General features: G+C 43.2%; 1 protein-coding gene across 1 annotated transcript; it reads left to right on the forward strand.

Annotated features, from left to right (window-relative positions):
• Positions 1-4644: 4644 nt before the first annotated feature.
• Positions 4645-8120, forward strand: LOC147624930 (uncharacterized). Its single transcript, XM_086817916.1, has 5 exons — positions 4645-4677; positions 4783-5685; positions 5887-5953; positions 6558-7419; positions 7597-8120. Exons 2-5 carry the CDS (start codon positions 5282-5284, stop codon positions 7617-7619), a joined length of 1356 nt encoding a protein of 451 aa, XP_086674042.1. The 5' UTR covers positions 4645-4677; positions 4783-5281; the 3' UTR covers positions 7620-8120.
• The last annotated feature ends 9805 nt before the right edge of the window (positions 8121-17925 follow it).

The following is a 17925-nucleotide window of genomic DNA, read 5'->3' on the forward strand; positions in this document are numbered from 1 at the left end:
GTTGAATATTTTATTATAAAAGTGTTACTTTTAGCATAATTGAATTTCATGCATAGAGGTATGCATAAAAGATATGGGAATTGATAAGATATGATAAGATACATGTGGATGTGGATACGGATGTGTATGTATGAATGTGGATATGGGATGTGGATGTATAAATGAGGATGTGAAAATGGAGATAAGCATGTAGATGTGGATGTATGGATGTGAATGTGGATGTGGATGTGGATGTATGAATGTATGAATGTGGATGTATGGATGTGAATGAGGATGTAGATGTGGATGCATGGATGTAAATGTGGATGTGGATGTATGGATGTATGCATGTAGATGTGGATGCATGAATGTGGATGTATGGATGTGAATGTGCATGTAGATATGGATGTATATATGTGAATGGGAATGTGGATGAATGTGGATGTGGATATGGATGTATGTATGCATGTGGATGTGGATATGGATGTGTATGTATGAATGTGGATATGGGATGTGGATGTATAAATGAGGATGTGAAAATGGAGATAAACATGTAGATGTGGATGCATGAATGTGGATGTATGGATGTGAATGAGGATATAGATGTGGATGTATGGATGTGAATGTGCATGTAGATATGGATGTATATATGTGAATGGGAATGAGGATGTGGATGTATGTATGCATGTGGATGTGGATATGGATGTGTATGTATGAATGTGGATATGGGATGTGGATGTATAAATGAGGATGTGAAAATGGAGATAAGCATGTAGATGTGGATGTATGGATGTGAATGTGGATGTGGATGTGGATGTATGGATGTGGATGTATGAATGTGGATGTATGGATGTGAATGAGGATGTGGATGTGGATGCATGGATGTAAATGTGGATGTGTATGTATGGATGTATGCATGTAGATGTGGATGCATGAATGTGGATGTATGGATGTGAATGAAGATATAGATGTGGATGTATGTATGTATGTGGATGTGGATGTATGAATGAGGACGTGATAATGAATGAGCACCCAGTGCGAATTTTTCAAGTCTCTTGGTCTTTAAGAGGCCATGGAAAATCCGAGCCATCCCCATACCATCGTACCCAAACATGCTCCGATGGTAGGGACCAAACTTTGCAAGCATGTGAGGGTGGGTCTCTCCCACATTCTTGCAAAGTTTGGTCATGATTGGAGTATGTTTGGGTTAGTAATTAGCGTCGAGTGCGGATTTTTCAAGTCTCTTGGTGCTTAAGAGGCCGTGGAAAATCCGGGCCTTCCCCATACCATCATACCCAAACATGCTCCGATGGTGGGAACCAAACTTTGCAAGCATGTGGGAGGGACCCACCCCCACATTCCTGCAAAGTTTGGTCACAATCGGAGTATGTTTGAATTGGTAATTAGCGCCCAACCAGTGCGGATTTTTCAAGTCTCTTGGTGCTTAGAGGCCATGGAAAATCCGGGCCTTTCCCATACCATCATACCCAAACATGCTCCAATGGGGACCAAACTTTGTAATAATGTGGGGGGAACCCACCCCCACATGCTTGTAAAGTTTGGTCACAATCGGAGCATGTTTGGATTAGTAATTAGTGCGCCCAGTGTGGATTTTTCAAGTCTCTTGGTGCTTAAGAGGCCATGGAAAATCCGGGCGGCCTTCCCCATACCATCATACCCAAACATGCTCCCATGGGGACCAAGCTTCGCAAGCGTGGCGAGGGGACCCACCCCCACATTCTTGTAAAGTTTAGTCACAATTCGGAGCATGTTTGGATTAGTAATTAGCGCCCAGTGCAGATTTTTCAAGCCTCTTGGTGCTTAAGAGGCCATGGAAAATCCGGGGCCTTTCCCATACCATCGTACTCAAACATGCTTCGATGGGGACCAAACTTTGCAAACATGTGGGGGTGGGCCCCTCCCACATGCTTGCAAATTTTGGTCATGATCAGATCATGTTCGGGTTAGTAATTAGCGCCCAGTGCAGATTTTTCAAGTCTCTTAGTACTTTAGAGGCCATGGAAAATCTGGGCCTTCCCCATACCATCGTACCTAAACATGCTCCAATGGGGACCAAACTTTTCAAGCATATGGGGGGGCCCACCCCCACATGCTTGCAAAGTTTGGTCATGATTGGAGTATGTTCGGGTTAGTAATTAGCGCCCAGTGCTTGCAAAGTTTGGTGATTTTCAACAAACAATATGGTGATGGTGATTTTCAACAAACGATATGATAGCCAAAGTGTTAAAAAATTAAAAAACCATGAACATAAACTAAAATGCAATGATCCGTAATAATGAGAAAACTCATAATGATATAAACATCAACTAAGTACATCAGAATGTGAGCTAACACAGCCACTCTGGGTTTAGCCACTAACTTAAAAGATTAAGGTATTTTGAAAGTGAGCTACCCCAGCTACTGTGAGATTAGTCACTCCCAAAAAATCTAAGTACAATGTAAGTGAGCTAACCCACCTAGTCTGAGTTTAGTCACTATCAAGATAGAGATCTAGTTAGCAGCACCCTCTCTAGCTCTCAACTGCTCTAGAATGCTCTCATGGTCATCCACTCGAAGTCGAAAACGAGGGTGAGAATTGTGTTTTCGGCTCTGTTCTCGATCAAGAGTGAGCCTGGTAGCAACCATTAGATGAGAGAACTGAAATGCCTCTAACTCCCACTTCCACTGCTGGAACTCAAGACTCCCCCGACGATGAAGTCGAATCTGCTGGTAGAACCAGCCTGCCACAATCATGCTATGGGCGTCAAAAGAAAACCCATGATCATCCACTGTATCCTGGTCAAGGATGCACTTTGGCCTAGTGCAACTCATCAAATAGTAGTCTACTCCCTCGCTATTTTCCTCACCAGCCAATAACAGCAAATACATCACCCTTCTATAGCAAATCTGTCAGGTCATCATAACTGATCATGAACGTAGGACCTGTGTGCTCATCAGACAACAGTGGATGTGAAGGATGCTCGGGGGAGAGGAATGTCTGTATCCATGCATCTGCCCATCCTCTTGAGGCACAATGTGACCAATCGCCATCCATATATGCTCCACAGAAGCTTGCAAACCGTCGTGTGTAAATCGTGGGGGCCGCCATGCACGTGCTCTTGATGGAATGTAAGCCCAAGGTGCTGGTCGACAGACTGTAACTAAAAGTAGAAAATACAAGAAGATAGTTGAGAGGCCTGTAAGTGTTCGTCACGTTGAGCTCAGCTGACTGGCACAAGAGGTTTTCTTTCACATTGGACACACCATATATATAGTCAGTAGGACTCAGTACTGCTGTGGTGTGGTGGGTCGACGTTACTTCCTCTTGCTCGTCTTCATTTCTTTTCCTCTTGCTTCTTCCGAGATAGTTCAGACACACAACGTCCCATCCGGTGACTCCTGGCATGTCGTGCTTTACCTTGCTAAATCACTCGTGTGACGAAGGATGCATGCAAGTTTGCAACCACGGCACGCTTGCTGGTCCACGTTGAGGGATACATTGCACTGTGCAGCACAGTAGCTCCCCTCTCTGTTCTGGCTGCCCACAACTTCATACTCAAGAATAGACCACTGTAGCGGCCCCATGTAGCTAGCCAAGCCATGAAACGCTCTCTTGGTTATTATATTGGACAGCCTAGCCTATTCATGATTCTATGGACTTGTCACCGCTGCCAATCTCTGCACCCTCTGCGATTGACGTGATCTCACCTATCCTCCTCTGATCTGTAGTCCTGTATGTACGGCCCTACCCTAGTGTTCTTCACAAAAGTATTTTCTAAAAAAGTGAAAAATCTTCATCTAAAATTGTGAAATTATTTATAAAAATTTCTTAAAATCTGAAATTTTTTGTTCTATATATAACTTTTCAAAATCTAGAGGTATTTATATAATATACAGGTGCAATTAGGACCTTTTTTTAAAAACACTGTTTCTTCTTTTATTGGGTCACGCGGTGCCTTTGAGCCTTTTTCTAAAGTTCTCTCCCGACTTTGAGCCTTTTTATTGGGTCACGGGTGCCTTTGAGCCTTTTTCTAAAGTTCTCTCCCGACTCCGCCTTCATCAACAAATCAACAATTTTGCCTGTCTAAGTATATCTATACCTACCTGGAAATGCACTACGTCACCTTTTACTTACGCTAGGACCACCAAAGCGGTTCTCCGAGGACACAGACACATGATACGATCGTGTATGTGACCTCGGACTGCAATGGTGACGACGACCTTTCATGTTGGTATTCTGCCCAAAGCAAATCATGACACACAGGTTCTCGAGTCTCCATTCACACCACCCGCGCCTCTCAGTAGAGGCGTACACTCTCTCTCTCTCTCTCTCCTCGCTCAGTACTCCTAGTGTTCTACAGCCATAGCCACACCCCCCCTAGGTTCTTGAGTCTCCATTCACACCCCCGCCGCCCCTCTCAATAAAGGCGTACACACACTCTCTCGTTCTCGATCCTAGTGTTCTACACCCATAGCCACAAGATTCCAAGCTGGTCAAATTTCGGTTCACATCTCTTTGATCACAGAATCCTTGCCTTTTGAACCCCTCCCCCGATTAATAATCTGCTGCTGCAGCTCCTTTTTCTTTGCCTTTCTTCTACCCCAATCTAACACGGCCGCACATTCATGCACAAGCTTACTGGTTTTCGGCTGTGCTTGATTTTCTGACTCCTCCGCTCCCTTTTTATGTTCGAGCTGGTGAGTTATATTCTTACTAGGTTATCTTGCAACTCCCACTACAACAGCAGGACAAGTATATCTTTATCTTTTTCTCGGCACTAATGCTTGCACTCTTTGCTTCAGGGCTTCGACTCGCACCAGCAGCTAATCGTTTGGAGCTTCAAATGCAGTACCACCCAACACACAAACTTCAGTCATATTACCCGGCGGCTTAATGACTTCTTTGAAACTTGTACTGAACAGCCAATTCCTAAAAAGCCTCCTGTAGAGCTTCTGCAGACTGCAAAAATGGAGAGAGAATCAATGAAGTTCTTCAATAAAAATTGCATATCAATGCACGAAATGGAAAAAGATGGCGGCGCCAAAATGATTTGATGATGAACCCCTCATGCGTTCACAGCACTTCTCAACAAGACTTCGCCAGATCAACTCAGAACGCTTCAGGTTTCCGGCACATGAATATATGTCAGTGATCAGTCGAGTACAGATGAGGCCGGTGCAGGAAGCTCAGTGTTCTTAATTTCGTAGAGGTGAGGAGAATATATAGGAACGGCCGGTGGCCGTGGTTTGGTGACAAAACCAACCCATATTGGCGTAGGTATGGAAGGTTGTCTTGGCCATAATGAGTAATAATATAGAGAGCTATGCTAAGCTAGGAGAGGTGCAATCTCTGCCAGAGAAACTTTCTCAACTCATCACCAATTTGGTGGACGTCGAAGATCGGCCAGCTGATGATCATTATGTCGATGCAATTAGTACTGAGCTTCTTCTGATTGGCAGAAAGCTTCACTTCCGCACCGCGAGTGCTTCTACTCGCCAGAAAGGTGCACAAAATGGCAGTATCTTTGTTGATCACACGACTTATAGAGCTGGTACTCTGGCTCCGGTTCCGCTTCCTCTTACCCAATATAATTTATCAGACGATGCAGCAGTCTCCCTGGAGCTCAACATCGGCCCAGCTTGTATGAGCGGATCCAGAAAAGGTTCTACTCAAGGGCAAATTAGCGGCTTTTCACGATCCCAAAGGTATCATATACGCTCTAGTCTAGCTACTTGCGCGCGCTGCGCCACAACAAAATATTTTGTGTCATAAATTTCAGTTAATCATGATCTCGTCCGTAGATTGATAAAAGCTGGAATTCTTTAGTTAATGATAAAAGCTGGAATTCTTTAGTTAATAATAAATAGTATGGGATGTTAACTATCGAGGCAATTCTCCTGCTGCAGACCAGAAGTCGAAAAATTTGCGAGTGAAAGTCACTCAAACACTGCGAAAATGCCACACTGGCTCAAGGTAAGAGCTTTAGTTAGCACATGTTTCATGGCTGTCTAGGGGTGAGAGGTGCCCACAAAATAACGTTAATGTTCTGTTTTTGAATGAACAAAACATGAATCCTTTTCATCAAGCAAGGGTTGGAGAGGAAATAGTAGTTTTAAACAAGGAATTTCTTTCTACCCAAATACGATAAATTCTTCTCACAATATATTTATGAGATTGATGTTTTAGAGTTAAAAGCTGCCTCAATATCTTTAGAAAGGACTCGGAATCCTGCTACTTAGTTCACCGAAACCCTGTGCAAATGCAGAGGCTGAGAGCCAGTGTTCACCAAAACCCTGTGCAAATTTTATGTAAAAAAAAAATCCCACAAAATTTATGCCATGTTAGATCAAATTTAGCTCAAAATTTACCAAGCTGTAAGGAAAATTTATGAAGTCCTATATACTTCTCTGAGAAAAAAGTGTTTCATGCGAGCATAGTGCAGTGCTGAGAGCTTGTAAAGCCTCGAAAGCGCACCCCATTATTTTTTTCTCGGGCTAGGTTTAGTTGCAGGGGCCAGCTTTTGAAATTTCAGAGCGAAAGCTGAAAAAGTTTGGTTTGATATTATATTTTCGTGCAGAGAACGGATGATGCTGGGAATGCAAATCGGGTTGAGCGGTCGGAAGTGTTGAATATGTTGCATACAGATGTAGTGAGCCTGCACATTAACCCTAAAAACACGCAGCTCACGGGAGGGATTGATCAACACGATGGTCATGACAAAAGTCCTAATTATACTCCAGGATTATTTTTGGATTCCAATAGTACCCGCCCAGCAGCTGGCTGCCTGCATTCAGCATTAGTCTCCACCAGTAGCTGTACACAGGCAGCTAGAATGTCTCGCTTTGCAGATTCCAGAGAGATGATGTACTCAACTGCCCGGGATTCTTACCCTTGTATATCTAGTATGCCTCGCTGGCTTGCGCCATTAAAGCCCGGCAGAGTCGTTCCTCCTGAGCAGCTCTCAACTGCAGATCTTTTACAAGCGGCTTTTCCCAAAGAGTTGACAAGTCAGAGGTCATCATACCTTATTAACAATTATAGCTCCTCAGGTGAGCTAGAGTTGGTTTCTCTGTCATCAAAGCAACAGCCTCGACAATTTGATCATCATGCAAGCTTCTCGGGGCAAGTCGAGGAAGCAGCTCATCAATATGCAAGCTTCTTGGGGCATGTCGAGGAAGCAGCTGATCCCGCTGGTTCACAATGTCAATCAAACCCAGCGCAATCTTATCAGAATGCCAAGGACGATCTTTTGACCCGTGCAAACTGTCTACAATTTCACGGCTTGAACAAGGCAGCTGCAAGTAATGAAACTCCTAGCATCCATGAGAAAGCTCTAGTTGAATTTTTGCGCGCCAAGAAGCAAAACAAAGAGCATTGTCTTGAAAAATTTGTAGTGAATGCAGATGTGTATCAAAGACATCCTTGGCACTATACTTGGGGTGAGGCTTTTCATCTGATCGATTGGCATTTGGTTTGTTGGAAAAAAAAAAACTGCGAGTATATATCTTTAAAGGAATTGGCATTTTGGGGGGGGGGCGCTTTATATAGTTTTCATTATAGCTTTTAAACGTAACTTTTGCTGCTGATCATCTTGTAAATTATTGTGTCCATAACAGGAGATGTTCAGGGGTCCCTGTAATTTTGCTGCATCACTAAGTATAGTAGGAGGGGTAACATGACAAGGGACAGGATGACAAAGGAAGGTGGGAGGTGGAAGCAGCAAGGTATGGTGCAGCCAATCCTCACAGCCCGAGGGTACTCCGCGGCTTCTAAGACTTACTTGAGCTACATCCCACGTGGAAAAAACAACTCCAAGGGCTACTTCAATATCGCTGCGACCCCAGGGAGGGTCAAGCACCGCCACAGAATGATCGAGATAGCTCTCGAGGAGGATCTTCAGTCAGAAAAGAAAAACCTCAAGCTCAAAGTCACTCCCAGCCCCTTCTTGGTGATTTGTGTGCTGAGAAAAACCTGATATTTGCTAACCACCTGCAAGCTAATTCATGATTGTGTCCAGTATGTCACATGACCGCCAGCTTGTTAATAGCTGGTGGGTAGCCATTTGCACATAAATTCTAAGCATTGCTAGAACTTAGAAGAAGTGAGTGTGTACTGTGGCTATGATTGATGGGATACTCTCAAAGCTTGCCATGGTTGGTCTGCGGGCACAGGTGACAGCAATAGCCTAGTCCCAAGTAGTGTTTAAAGCAAGTGACCACCAGTGCTCACATAGCCCAGTTCTTAGTGTAATTTTCTCTACTGAAATTTAGAAATCCTAATTGAAATTCAACGTTATCTTTAATTTTAAAGATTAAAATTTACACATTTTCGTTATAAATCCTAATTGAAATTCAACGTTATCTTTAATTTTAAAGATTAAAATTTACACATTTTCGTTATAAATCTCGACACTTGTAAGATTTCTAACGATTTTCAAGTCGTATTGCCTTTAATTTAAGGATTGAAAAAAACATCTTTTTCGAGCAATGGTGACTACTACTACCGTGTGAGGCCTCACATTTAAAACCTAGTATTACGTCATTCACAACAAGGCTTGTTTTTTTTTTAAAAGGTCCATTAGTGGTGGTCAACAATACCCGTCAAAAAAGTTGTCCCAAAAGCGTGAAAATAGAAGAATGCATTTGAGGCTTGAGTGCAAAGGTGCTCCAATACTCTTTGCATTACAGGGTCCTTTTATTAGTGATGTAAATGTTTTTTGTTACACAGACAAACTAAATCTTTTTTTGTTAAAGATCCTTTTATTAGTGATGCTAATCTTTTTTGTTAGAGACAAACTAAATCTTTTTTTTTTTTTGGTATTGTTAAGGATAGTGGCATATTCTATTGATAATAGGAGACAAAACTTAGTTACTAGACTTCGTTAACATTGAAGGTAAGTTTTCCTTTTTGGCTTCCCTCCGAAATCCGACCTTCTAAATTGTTTGCCTTCCATCCATGCCTCCCTCCCTCTTCTCTTCTGAATTCATGTTCTTTCTTGCCTCATGTACATCTTCGCTATTCTTGCTTCGTTCTCTCCGCTCTCTTTCTTCTCTGAAGTCCTCTTCCTCAGGCTTATGTTGTTGTAGGTTAGTCGCATGCCCTTCTTGCTATAAAAGCCCTTGTAAAGTTCTACCATTGATCATACATGTATTTTTAAAAAATGCCCGTCTTTGTTTAGCTCCCTCTTGTATGTAATAAAAATTTAGATTTTGAATTTCAACGTGTCCATAACTTCGAATACATGAATTACTTTAAATAACTATTTGTTTAGTCTCCTCATACATATATACATTATGTAAGTCTCTCAACTAAAAAAGTTGAGCCCCTTCATTAACTCGTGTGCTATGTTACATATAAATAAGGTGATCCCCTCGGGTACCTCTTCTCATGGTCTCATTCCTCTTCTCTCTTTTCTATCCAACTTTGTAGCTTTGTAGCATCCCTCTAGGTTTTCGAGCATCCTTTAGTACCCTTGTGAGCCACTACAAGAGATGGTCACATCTTCATTATTTATATAATTACTGCAATGAAGAGAATAGACAAGTGTGAAGGTTCCAATCAAGTGAAAATTTTGTTGGTATAGGTGTTTCTAGCATTGTACTAGTATTTGCATTAATATAAATGCTCATAATAAGTGTCGGCACTACAATGTTTATATCAATGCTCATATATGAGGGCATATATTAGCATAGTGTAAAAACTACATAAGTTTTTGGTACAGATTGGGAGAAATCTCCAAATCTATCCCAATATTTGAATTTGTAATTTGTATAGGTATCTCTATATATTATATAAAGGAAGAGTTTTACCACATTTTAAGAATTTGGAGGTTTGGGAAGAGGAGGAGGTTCAAGGAGATTGGAATAGAATTTGAATTTAGAGGTTTGAGGAGTTGTGCAAAGCACGGGTCAATCCACTAGTCACATGAAAGTAAACAAGAATAGAATGTGTCCTAGACTCTTCTAGATTCTAGCTAATAGAAGGTTAATGATAGTAATAATAATACTCTTCTCAAGTTGGCAATTTAGTATAATAAATCAAGTAAGTATGAATAGTCATTCTCATAAAAATTGCCATCCAAATCATAACACATCTACCAATATAAGTCAAGTAATTATGTTGCAATCAAATTATATGTATTAGTAAGGTCATTAAGTTTCATATCAAGATGTACCTCACATATAATATTCAATTTAATACAATTAGCTAGGTAAATCAAGTAATTATGCTGCAATCAAATTTTATGTGTTAAGACCATTACATTTCGTATACTTACATCAAGATGTGTCACCACATTAGTAGAAGGTTGAGATGTTCCAGGGGTCCTTTAAGAGTAACCATGATAAAAAAGAGGATTAAAAATGGAAGTAATGGGAGGATGCCACACAAGAAAAAAAATGTTGGGCTCCTTATTCTCTTAAATAATATGGTCAAAGATTTGGGCCCTATAAGATGTCACTTTAGAGCAAGGATGTCACTTTTAAAGTGTCACTATTATACATGTTACTTTCCGACCTCTTTTGCATATGCATAACTCATTTTCCTTTGTTTCAACACCTCTCTTAGTCTCCCTTCCTCTTCTTAATCTCCTCCCATAACCTCCTTCCCTCCTCCCACAACCTCCCTCTCTCTTCCCAAGTTCCTCCCATAGCCTCTTTCCCCTCTTTTAAGCTCTACCCTCCATCTTTCCACTTGTATATAACGGTCCCATGCTCTCCATTCCTCCTCTCCCATCTTCTTTCCTTCTCTCCCACCTCTTCCCCTTCTCTAAAGTGTTTCTCTTATGATAAAACACCTCTATCCATGCTCTCTTCTTTCTTTCACCTCTATTGATCTTCCTCTACTATCCCTTTTGAGCTCCTATAGCTCCCTTCATCCACCTCTGAGTTGGTTCAATATCCTTCTCAACTCTATTGCCTCTTTGAAATCTTTACTTGTATCCCTCGACACCCCTCTATTGTCTTACTAACACTACATCCCTTTAATCTACACAATCTTTTCAAAGCTCTGTAGCACCTCTTGTCCCTCTTAGATTTGTAGCATCCATATATAGTCTTCTAGTATCCCTTTCCCTTCTGCAACACTTCTTTCCATCTCTACACTATAAAAACTTGCAATATGGACTCCCCCTGCTAGTAGAAGACCAAAATACATCATTGAATCCAGAGGACAATTTGGTTTATGTGGGTAAAATCATGAAGCCTTTAGATTGCGAGTTGAAGAAGTCGTGAGCTCGTCCCCCGCTGATTCCCCCTGGTCGATTGCACCTTCCCCTCCTCCCCCCGTGCCCCTCCCCTCCCCGGTTCCCTCGCCCCCTTTTTTGTTGCTTTCTGCCCCTTCTCCTCTTCGCAGCGCTCCCACCCCCCCCCCCCCTCTCCCCTCTTTCGCAGCTCTGCTGGCCGTCCCCCCTCCCTCGTTCGATCTGCTGGCCGCCCCCTGTTCGTTGTGCTTCCTTCGCTGTCCCTCTCCCCATCTCATGTCTCCGTTTTTTTTCTTTTTTCTTTTTCCTCCTCTTTTCTTTTTTCTTTTTCTTTTTCTTTCTTTCTTTCTTTATTTTCTTTTCTCTTTCCTTTTTCTCTTCGTTTTTCTGCCCCGCCCCACCCCGCCCCACCCCGCCCCTCTCCTCTCTCCCCTCCCGTGTAATTTGCTACTACTTGGCTTCTCGGGTTTTCAATTTCTCGACAAGCTTCGGTTTGTTTTGGTCTTCACCCTTAGGAGGACTCCATGGTGGCCGCTATGTCATCCTCGACCCAAGCCGCCGTTGCTTACATTTTCTTCTCCAAAGCTGATCTGCAAGTTCTTGTCACACGACTGTTGCCTCACTTGAAGCCTCAACCCTAGTTTGCAAAATTATTGGTAGCCACCCTACGCACGGACAGCTTAGAGATCTCTTTCAAGCCAGCCTCATGGGTGGACCTGCAAAGATCATTGATATTCACCCTCTAGGACGCGGATACTACTAGGTGGAGTTCAACTCGCCATCAGCGTTAGACTGAGTCATGCTGTTGAGTACCCTTGTATTGCGTACGACGCAGGCCTTCTTTGCACGGTGGCAGTACGGCTTCGATCATGCGTCTGACCCATTGGTTGGCATTTCGGGCTTCCCAGTGGAGACAGTTTGCTTCCTAGGCTTTAGGAAGGAGTACCTTCCTCTTCTCTGGGTGATTGGTGGTGTCATCGGGAGAGTGATGGAATCCCCCCTACTGTTACCTTGACCCTCGCGAGGGCAGTTGGGATTCCATAACTTCACATCTGTGTGTTCCCTCGTCATAGTCAATACCGTATTGTATTTCTATTCCTAGCCTTTGTGGGGATCCCATACAACAGCAAGTGGAGTATTTGGCCTCCCAAGCCAATGCTTCATTTGCAGACAGATGGGTCACTTTGCTAGAGCTTATCCTCGACGGCAATCCAGGAGACCGCCTCCAATGGTTCCTCCCTCTGGTTCTCATACTGACCCTCACCAGGGGGTAGAGAGAGGGACAAGCCCTTAAGCAGCAGAGCACCAGGCCCCGATTCCAGGTGACCTAGCAGATGGTGAGTGGCATATGGTTGTGGACCATGCTTGGGCCACCAAATGACCACTAGAGCCGAGCGTCGTTGTCGTCGAGCGTGCCAGGTTGGTAGATCTCAGGAGGATTCGGTTTTGTCAGAGAACCGTCACGAGCATTTATCCTAGCACTTTCTTGTTGGTGATGCAGTCTCGGAATGGGGCCCACCAGTATGGCAGCGTATCCATCGTCAAGATTTCCCTCCCCGACCCTCAATGTTCTGAGAGGCCGACCGGCCTCTTTGAGCCCTCGACAGGCCCCTCTCCCCAAGTTTCCTCTCTGAAGGATCCCCTTCAGTGGCACCTCTCCCCAACCTCTCCGCCCCCTTGCCCTCCCCTCTCCTCCTCGCCCAGTCTCGTCAACCGACTTTACCCATCGCAGAGCGCCCTCTGTCACTCTATCACCCGAGCCCTCCCTCCCCTCCCCTCCCCTCCCCATCTGCCTCTTCAGAGCACTCTCGTTGCCCCCAGTAGCCCTTGACCCGGTGCGGAGGCAGCCGGCAGGATCAGTCTGTCGCTTAATTTACCGATTCTCCGATCCAGTAGTAGAGATGACCATCGTTGCTTCCCCGATGAGGAATCTCTTGCTAGAGTCCTCAGGTGAGGCCCCTAGGATCTTGGGATAGTCTGTGGACTACAGTTTCTTCCGTTGTCTGTCGACAGAAGGGACTTACATTTTTGTGGAGACAGTAGCTCCCCTATTCGGGTATGTGTGGTTTTTCACCACTTCAGGCCTGCTCTCTACGCTAGATAATGGCGGGATGATCTTCTCTTTCCCCTTCAGTGCAACCCTCGGGATAGAGTGGGATCTTGAGTTAGTGGCAGCTGCCATTCAGGGTCAGGCAGTTGAGCTCTCCCACCACCTCCACTATCTTCGCATCACTGACATCCTCACCCATTTTTGGCCTTTGGCTAGGATGGAGCTTGGAGGTTCAGCCCATCATGGCTAGGAGACAGAGAGATGGTAGGCAGTAGTCTACAGTCTAGAGGTGCTACTCTTTGTGTTCATGCATACCTCTATTGTCGTACCTCTTTCCCTCTCTTACAGATACCTTTACTGTGATCGATGGAGTCCGGAGCATGCATATGTGTGTGCTCATACAAAGTGGTGTCACATGGAGGATAGGATTAGTGCCCACCTGGTGCACCTTTGCCCCCGCCCGAATTGTGATTATTCCCCGTCTAAACCCTCTTCGAGTGGAGGGCAGTTCAACTATTGTGCATCACACCGAGATTGATATACGAATTGTTTCATGGAACATTCAGGGTTTAGGGGGGCCTTAGTGCTTTCAAAGACGAGGTTTCTTACGAGGCGAGCTTTAGAGGGCCATAGTGTGTGGGGACTCATAGACATTCTTTTCCTCCAAGAGCATCATCTCTCAGAGGGGAAGACCCGCAGATGCAGGAAGATTCCTCGAGGCAGAAGTCATATTTTATGGTCCCTATCCTTCGGCCCCTCAGGGACGTAGGGAGGGGTGTGTATTTCTACAGTGAGCAATTGTTTGCCGGTAGTGACTGGCTCAGGAGTCATTGTCTTGGGGCGGACACATTGGATTACCATTACTATTGGAGAGGATAGCATTGGCTTCCTCAACATCTATGCTTTGAACGCTGTTGTTGCTGGTAGAGCCCTCTTCTGGAGCTCAGTACATTAGGCCCTCCCTTAGGCTGACTTTTGGTGCTTGGGTGGTGACTTTAATATGATTGAGGCAGAGCAGAGGATAGGCTTGGAGGTGGCACTGCCATAGTTTCAGGAGCAGAGTACTCAGCTTGGGAGGAGATGATTCTTGCAGCTAGGGAACATGACCCTTGGTATATTCCAAAGTTTGGGTGTAGCCCTGGGAGCCTTTACTTCTTGAGATCGGATACGGATAGGAGGAGCACCAGCTCAAACCTCTCTAGACTTGACAAGTTTTATGTTGATGAGTGGGCTTGCAGTCGAGGGGTATGATTGGTATTTTGGCAGGTACTTCCTTTTTTGATCACGCCTTGGTTATTTTTTCCTTAGAGGACCCCTGGAGGCATGACAAGCATGTGAGCTCGAGGATTCCGGATAGCCTCATTCCAGGGCCCAGAGATATGCAGCAGGATAGAGCAGATATGCGTGAGATTGGATTTTCTTTCAGGCTCTGCTGCGTCGTGCACATTGGATGAGGGATTAGGAGAGATCAGTAGTTTATTGCAGGAGGCAGCACATAATAGATTAGAGGATTTCTGGAAGCAGGAGAGGGTGGTTGCAAGATGAGGTTATCTAGTATCATGTAGTGGGCGCCCTTGGCTTTAGCCTGAAAACATGCATTTTTTCAAGAAGAATAGCCAATCTCTCCTAGTTAGCCAAGGAGTTTCACTTCAAGGTCTTCTAATGAAACATCATGTGCAAAGTTGGGCACCTAAAACTATAATCTGATCGAATATCCAATAATTACAAATTCCCTTTTCTTTGGGAACCAAAATTGTATACATGTCCTGTCGAAGGTTTAGACAGGTACAGTGAATGTGAGTAAATTGCCTATAAATTTTACATTATTGCTCATATGATGTTTTCACTTTGCATATCACAAATACAAATAACATAAAGCTTAACTTGATTTATCGAGTAATTTTTGATGTGTTTTACTATTTTCTATATTATTTAAAAGGTATTAGAAGTGTTAAAAACATACTATTTTGTCCTCCCATCACATCTACCATTTAAAATTCTCAAATTATATGGATCTAATGATGATTAGATTGAAAAATATTAGTATAATATGGATATAAGGTAAAATAATAAATCTAACGGTTAGATTTTTGTAGATTTACTTTGGAAAATTTGTTATGACTGTTAGAGGCCCATTAAATCAATTGTAATTTAATTCTAGAAAATCAAATATCAAATCTTTCAATCTAAAAACTCTAGGGATCAATACGCTTGTTGCCATGAATTTATTAAAAAAAATTTGGCTTAATTTGAGTATGGGAAGGTCCATTTTCAATCCTCCCAAGTGAAAATTCCCATATTGTGTCCACTCTCCCCTTTTCAAGTCTAAAACCAATCCTAGATAGGTTTGGAAATCTAGGCTTGGTAAACTTCAAAGCTTAGATATAATTCCATGTGTGAGGCTTGGGTAGGCACAAATCTTATATATGCATGCCACTTTATGTCTACATCAGCTTCGAGAGGATCCACATAAGCAGCTTGCCACCTCACCTTGCCACCTCCACCCTCCATGTCAACATGGTCAACCTAGTTGACTCCCCACCTCATCATCCTAGTCATCATTAATGCCACATCTTCTTGCCACCTTTGCATGCCACCTCGCACTTGGTGACATGGCATGCCACATCATGGAATTGCCACATCAACCATAATAGTGCCACATGTCAAGAGAATGCCACGTGTCATGCATGCATGTGACACGTCACCTCCTTTTCACCTTTTCTTTTTTTTCAAAAATATATTCTTGAAAAAGTTAATTTAATAATTTAGAGGAATAGAATATAGAATTTTAAATCATAAAATATATATAACTTATTAAATAAAAGAATTTAAAATCACTAATTTTAAAGGATTATATTTTGGAATTAGATCAATAATATTATTTTTAAAGTTCATGTTATTCAATTTTAAAAAAATAAAATTTTAAGTCTAATATTTCTTGAAAATATTTTGTGTAGAATAAACCTTTGAATAAAATTTGAAAAAAATATATTATAAAAAAATACAGTTATATAATTATAAAATAAAAGATATATTTATATATCTAGTAATGATAAATATTTAGACTTGTTAATCTTTATGTATATCTTAATTATCCAATCAGATAGGAAATCCAATGAGATTTGAAGTGGATAACCTATTTTTCCTATATAATCACACATCTCTAGTACTATCCCACACTTATCTCTACTATTATCCCATCATTGAGCCTTCATAATTTTTTCTCTCTTAGCTTCCTTGAGAATGGGTTCTCAAAGTCGTAGGAGTCGGAAACGTGATAGGACTAGACTTCCCCCCCGTCCACCAAATTCAAGAGAGGAGGAGAGGAAAAGGGTAGCTCGTGAGAGAAAGAGAGAGTGGAAAGCACGTCAACGAGCAACACCTTCCATTGGCGAAATGATCCAAGCCTTGCTCCTCCTCTTCCACTTCCTCTCCCTCCGCCCTCTTCCCCCCCACTACCCCTTAGTTTAGATAATCCACATGAACCCGCCCTTCCTGAGTCCCCTTCTCTTCTACAAGAACCCACCCCCTCCTTTGGGCGCCCATCGTGTGGATACGAAAGAACTATCAAAGTCAGGGGCACATCGTCGTGCCCATGCAATCTTCCATTCCTATTTCAAAGACCTCACGCCTTCATCACAGGCATGTGTGCTTGATGCTTTGATCGATCTACGCAACATGGCCAACTGTAGGGCGCTTTCCGACATTGGAGGTCGAAGAGAGAGGACAGCTGGCATGGCGGTGCTACAAAGTGCTCGTCATTCCTATATTGTTAACAAGAAGAGGAACTCTGCAGGCGCTTTGGCTGCTCGACAGGCTATTGTGGCAGCCATAAGTAGCTCCCAAATGAAGGGTAAGGTGAGTGCCACATCTCGCATCCTTTCCATAGCACCACACGCACTTAGAGTTGGGTCTATTAGACGACAAAGTTTAGATGCCAATGAGGTTGGTGCTTTGTGGTCGAGTAGTGGGCGTGTAGCTAGGCATGATCGCCTACTAGATGAAACCGCTAGAGCCTTGATAAAAAGTTTTTGGGAGGAGAATTATCGTGCCTTGCCAGTTTTCAAGAAAGCTTTACGTAAGAGAGTGACAAGAGGAGTGTTCATTGAGCACGGTGCTTGCTTTCTTGAAATGACCCAAACAGAGTTGTATTCTCAGTTTGTGGCTTTGTATCCAGAGCTTAAAATTGGGCAAAGGTCATTTGAGGGGTGTAAGCCTTGGTTTGTGAGGTACTCACGTCAGCGTGACACATGTTGTTGTCGCTACCATGTTGAGTTCAAACTTTTTTATGATGTGTTCCGTTCTCTTAGTGGGCATAGAGAGTTGCCTCGTAGTCCTCGTGATTTTATCCACTCTCTTTTGTGTGCACGCACGGAGGATGCCCAGTTCCATAGGATGCCTTGTGTGGAGAGCAATTGCACATCATGTGGTTCACTTGCACATCTACACAGAGATGGTAGATCATCTTGATGCAAGTGACCAAGAGATAGTGCCATGGCAACGTTATGAGTATGTGACACACCAGCTCTAGAGTGGTGGATAGTCCAGGAAGTTGCAGCTCGTGGACAAACATACACCACGTTGTCACTTCACAGCCACATTTAGGGAGCAGATCTACCCCTATATACGGCACAGTCATTATGCCAAGTGACAGGATCGTCAGTTCTGAACATGCTTGGCAGAGTTTCCTATTGG

This window comes from Cibotium barometz, chromosome 24, assembly GCF_041138505.1.
Source record: "Cibotium barometz isolate CiBa-2024 chromosome 24, ASM4113850v1, whole genome shotgun sequence".
Taxonomy (NCBI): Eukaryota; Viridiplantae; Streptophyta; class Polypodiopsida; order Cyatheales; family Cibotiaceae; genus Cibotium; species Cibotium barometz.

Excerpts from the sequence above, each read along its gene's own strand:
- LOC147624930 (XM_086817916.1), top strand. The coding sequence starts at position 5,282 with ATGAGTAATAATATAGAGAGCTATGCTAAGCTAGGAGAGGTGCAATCT. Across the intron at positions 5,686-5,886 it reads GGCTTTTCACGATCCCAAAG|ACCAGAAGTCGAAAAATTTG; the intron begins GTATCATATACG and ends CTCCTGCTGCAG. Across the intron at positions 5,954-6,557 it reads AAATGCCACACTGGCTCAAG|AGAACGGATGATGCTGGGAA; the intron begins GTAAGAGCTTTA and ends ATTTTCGTGCAG.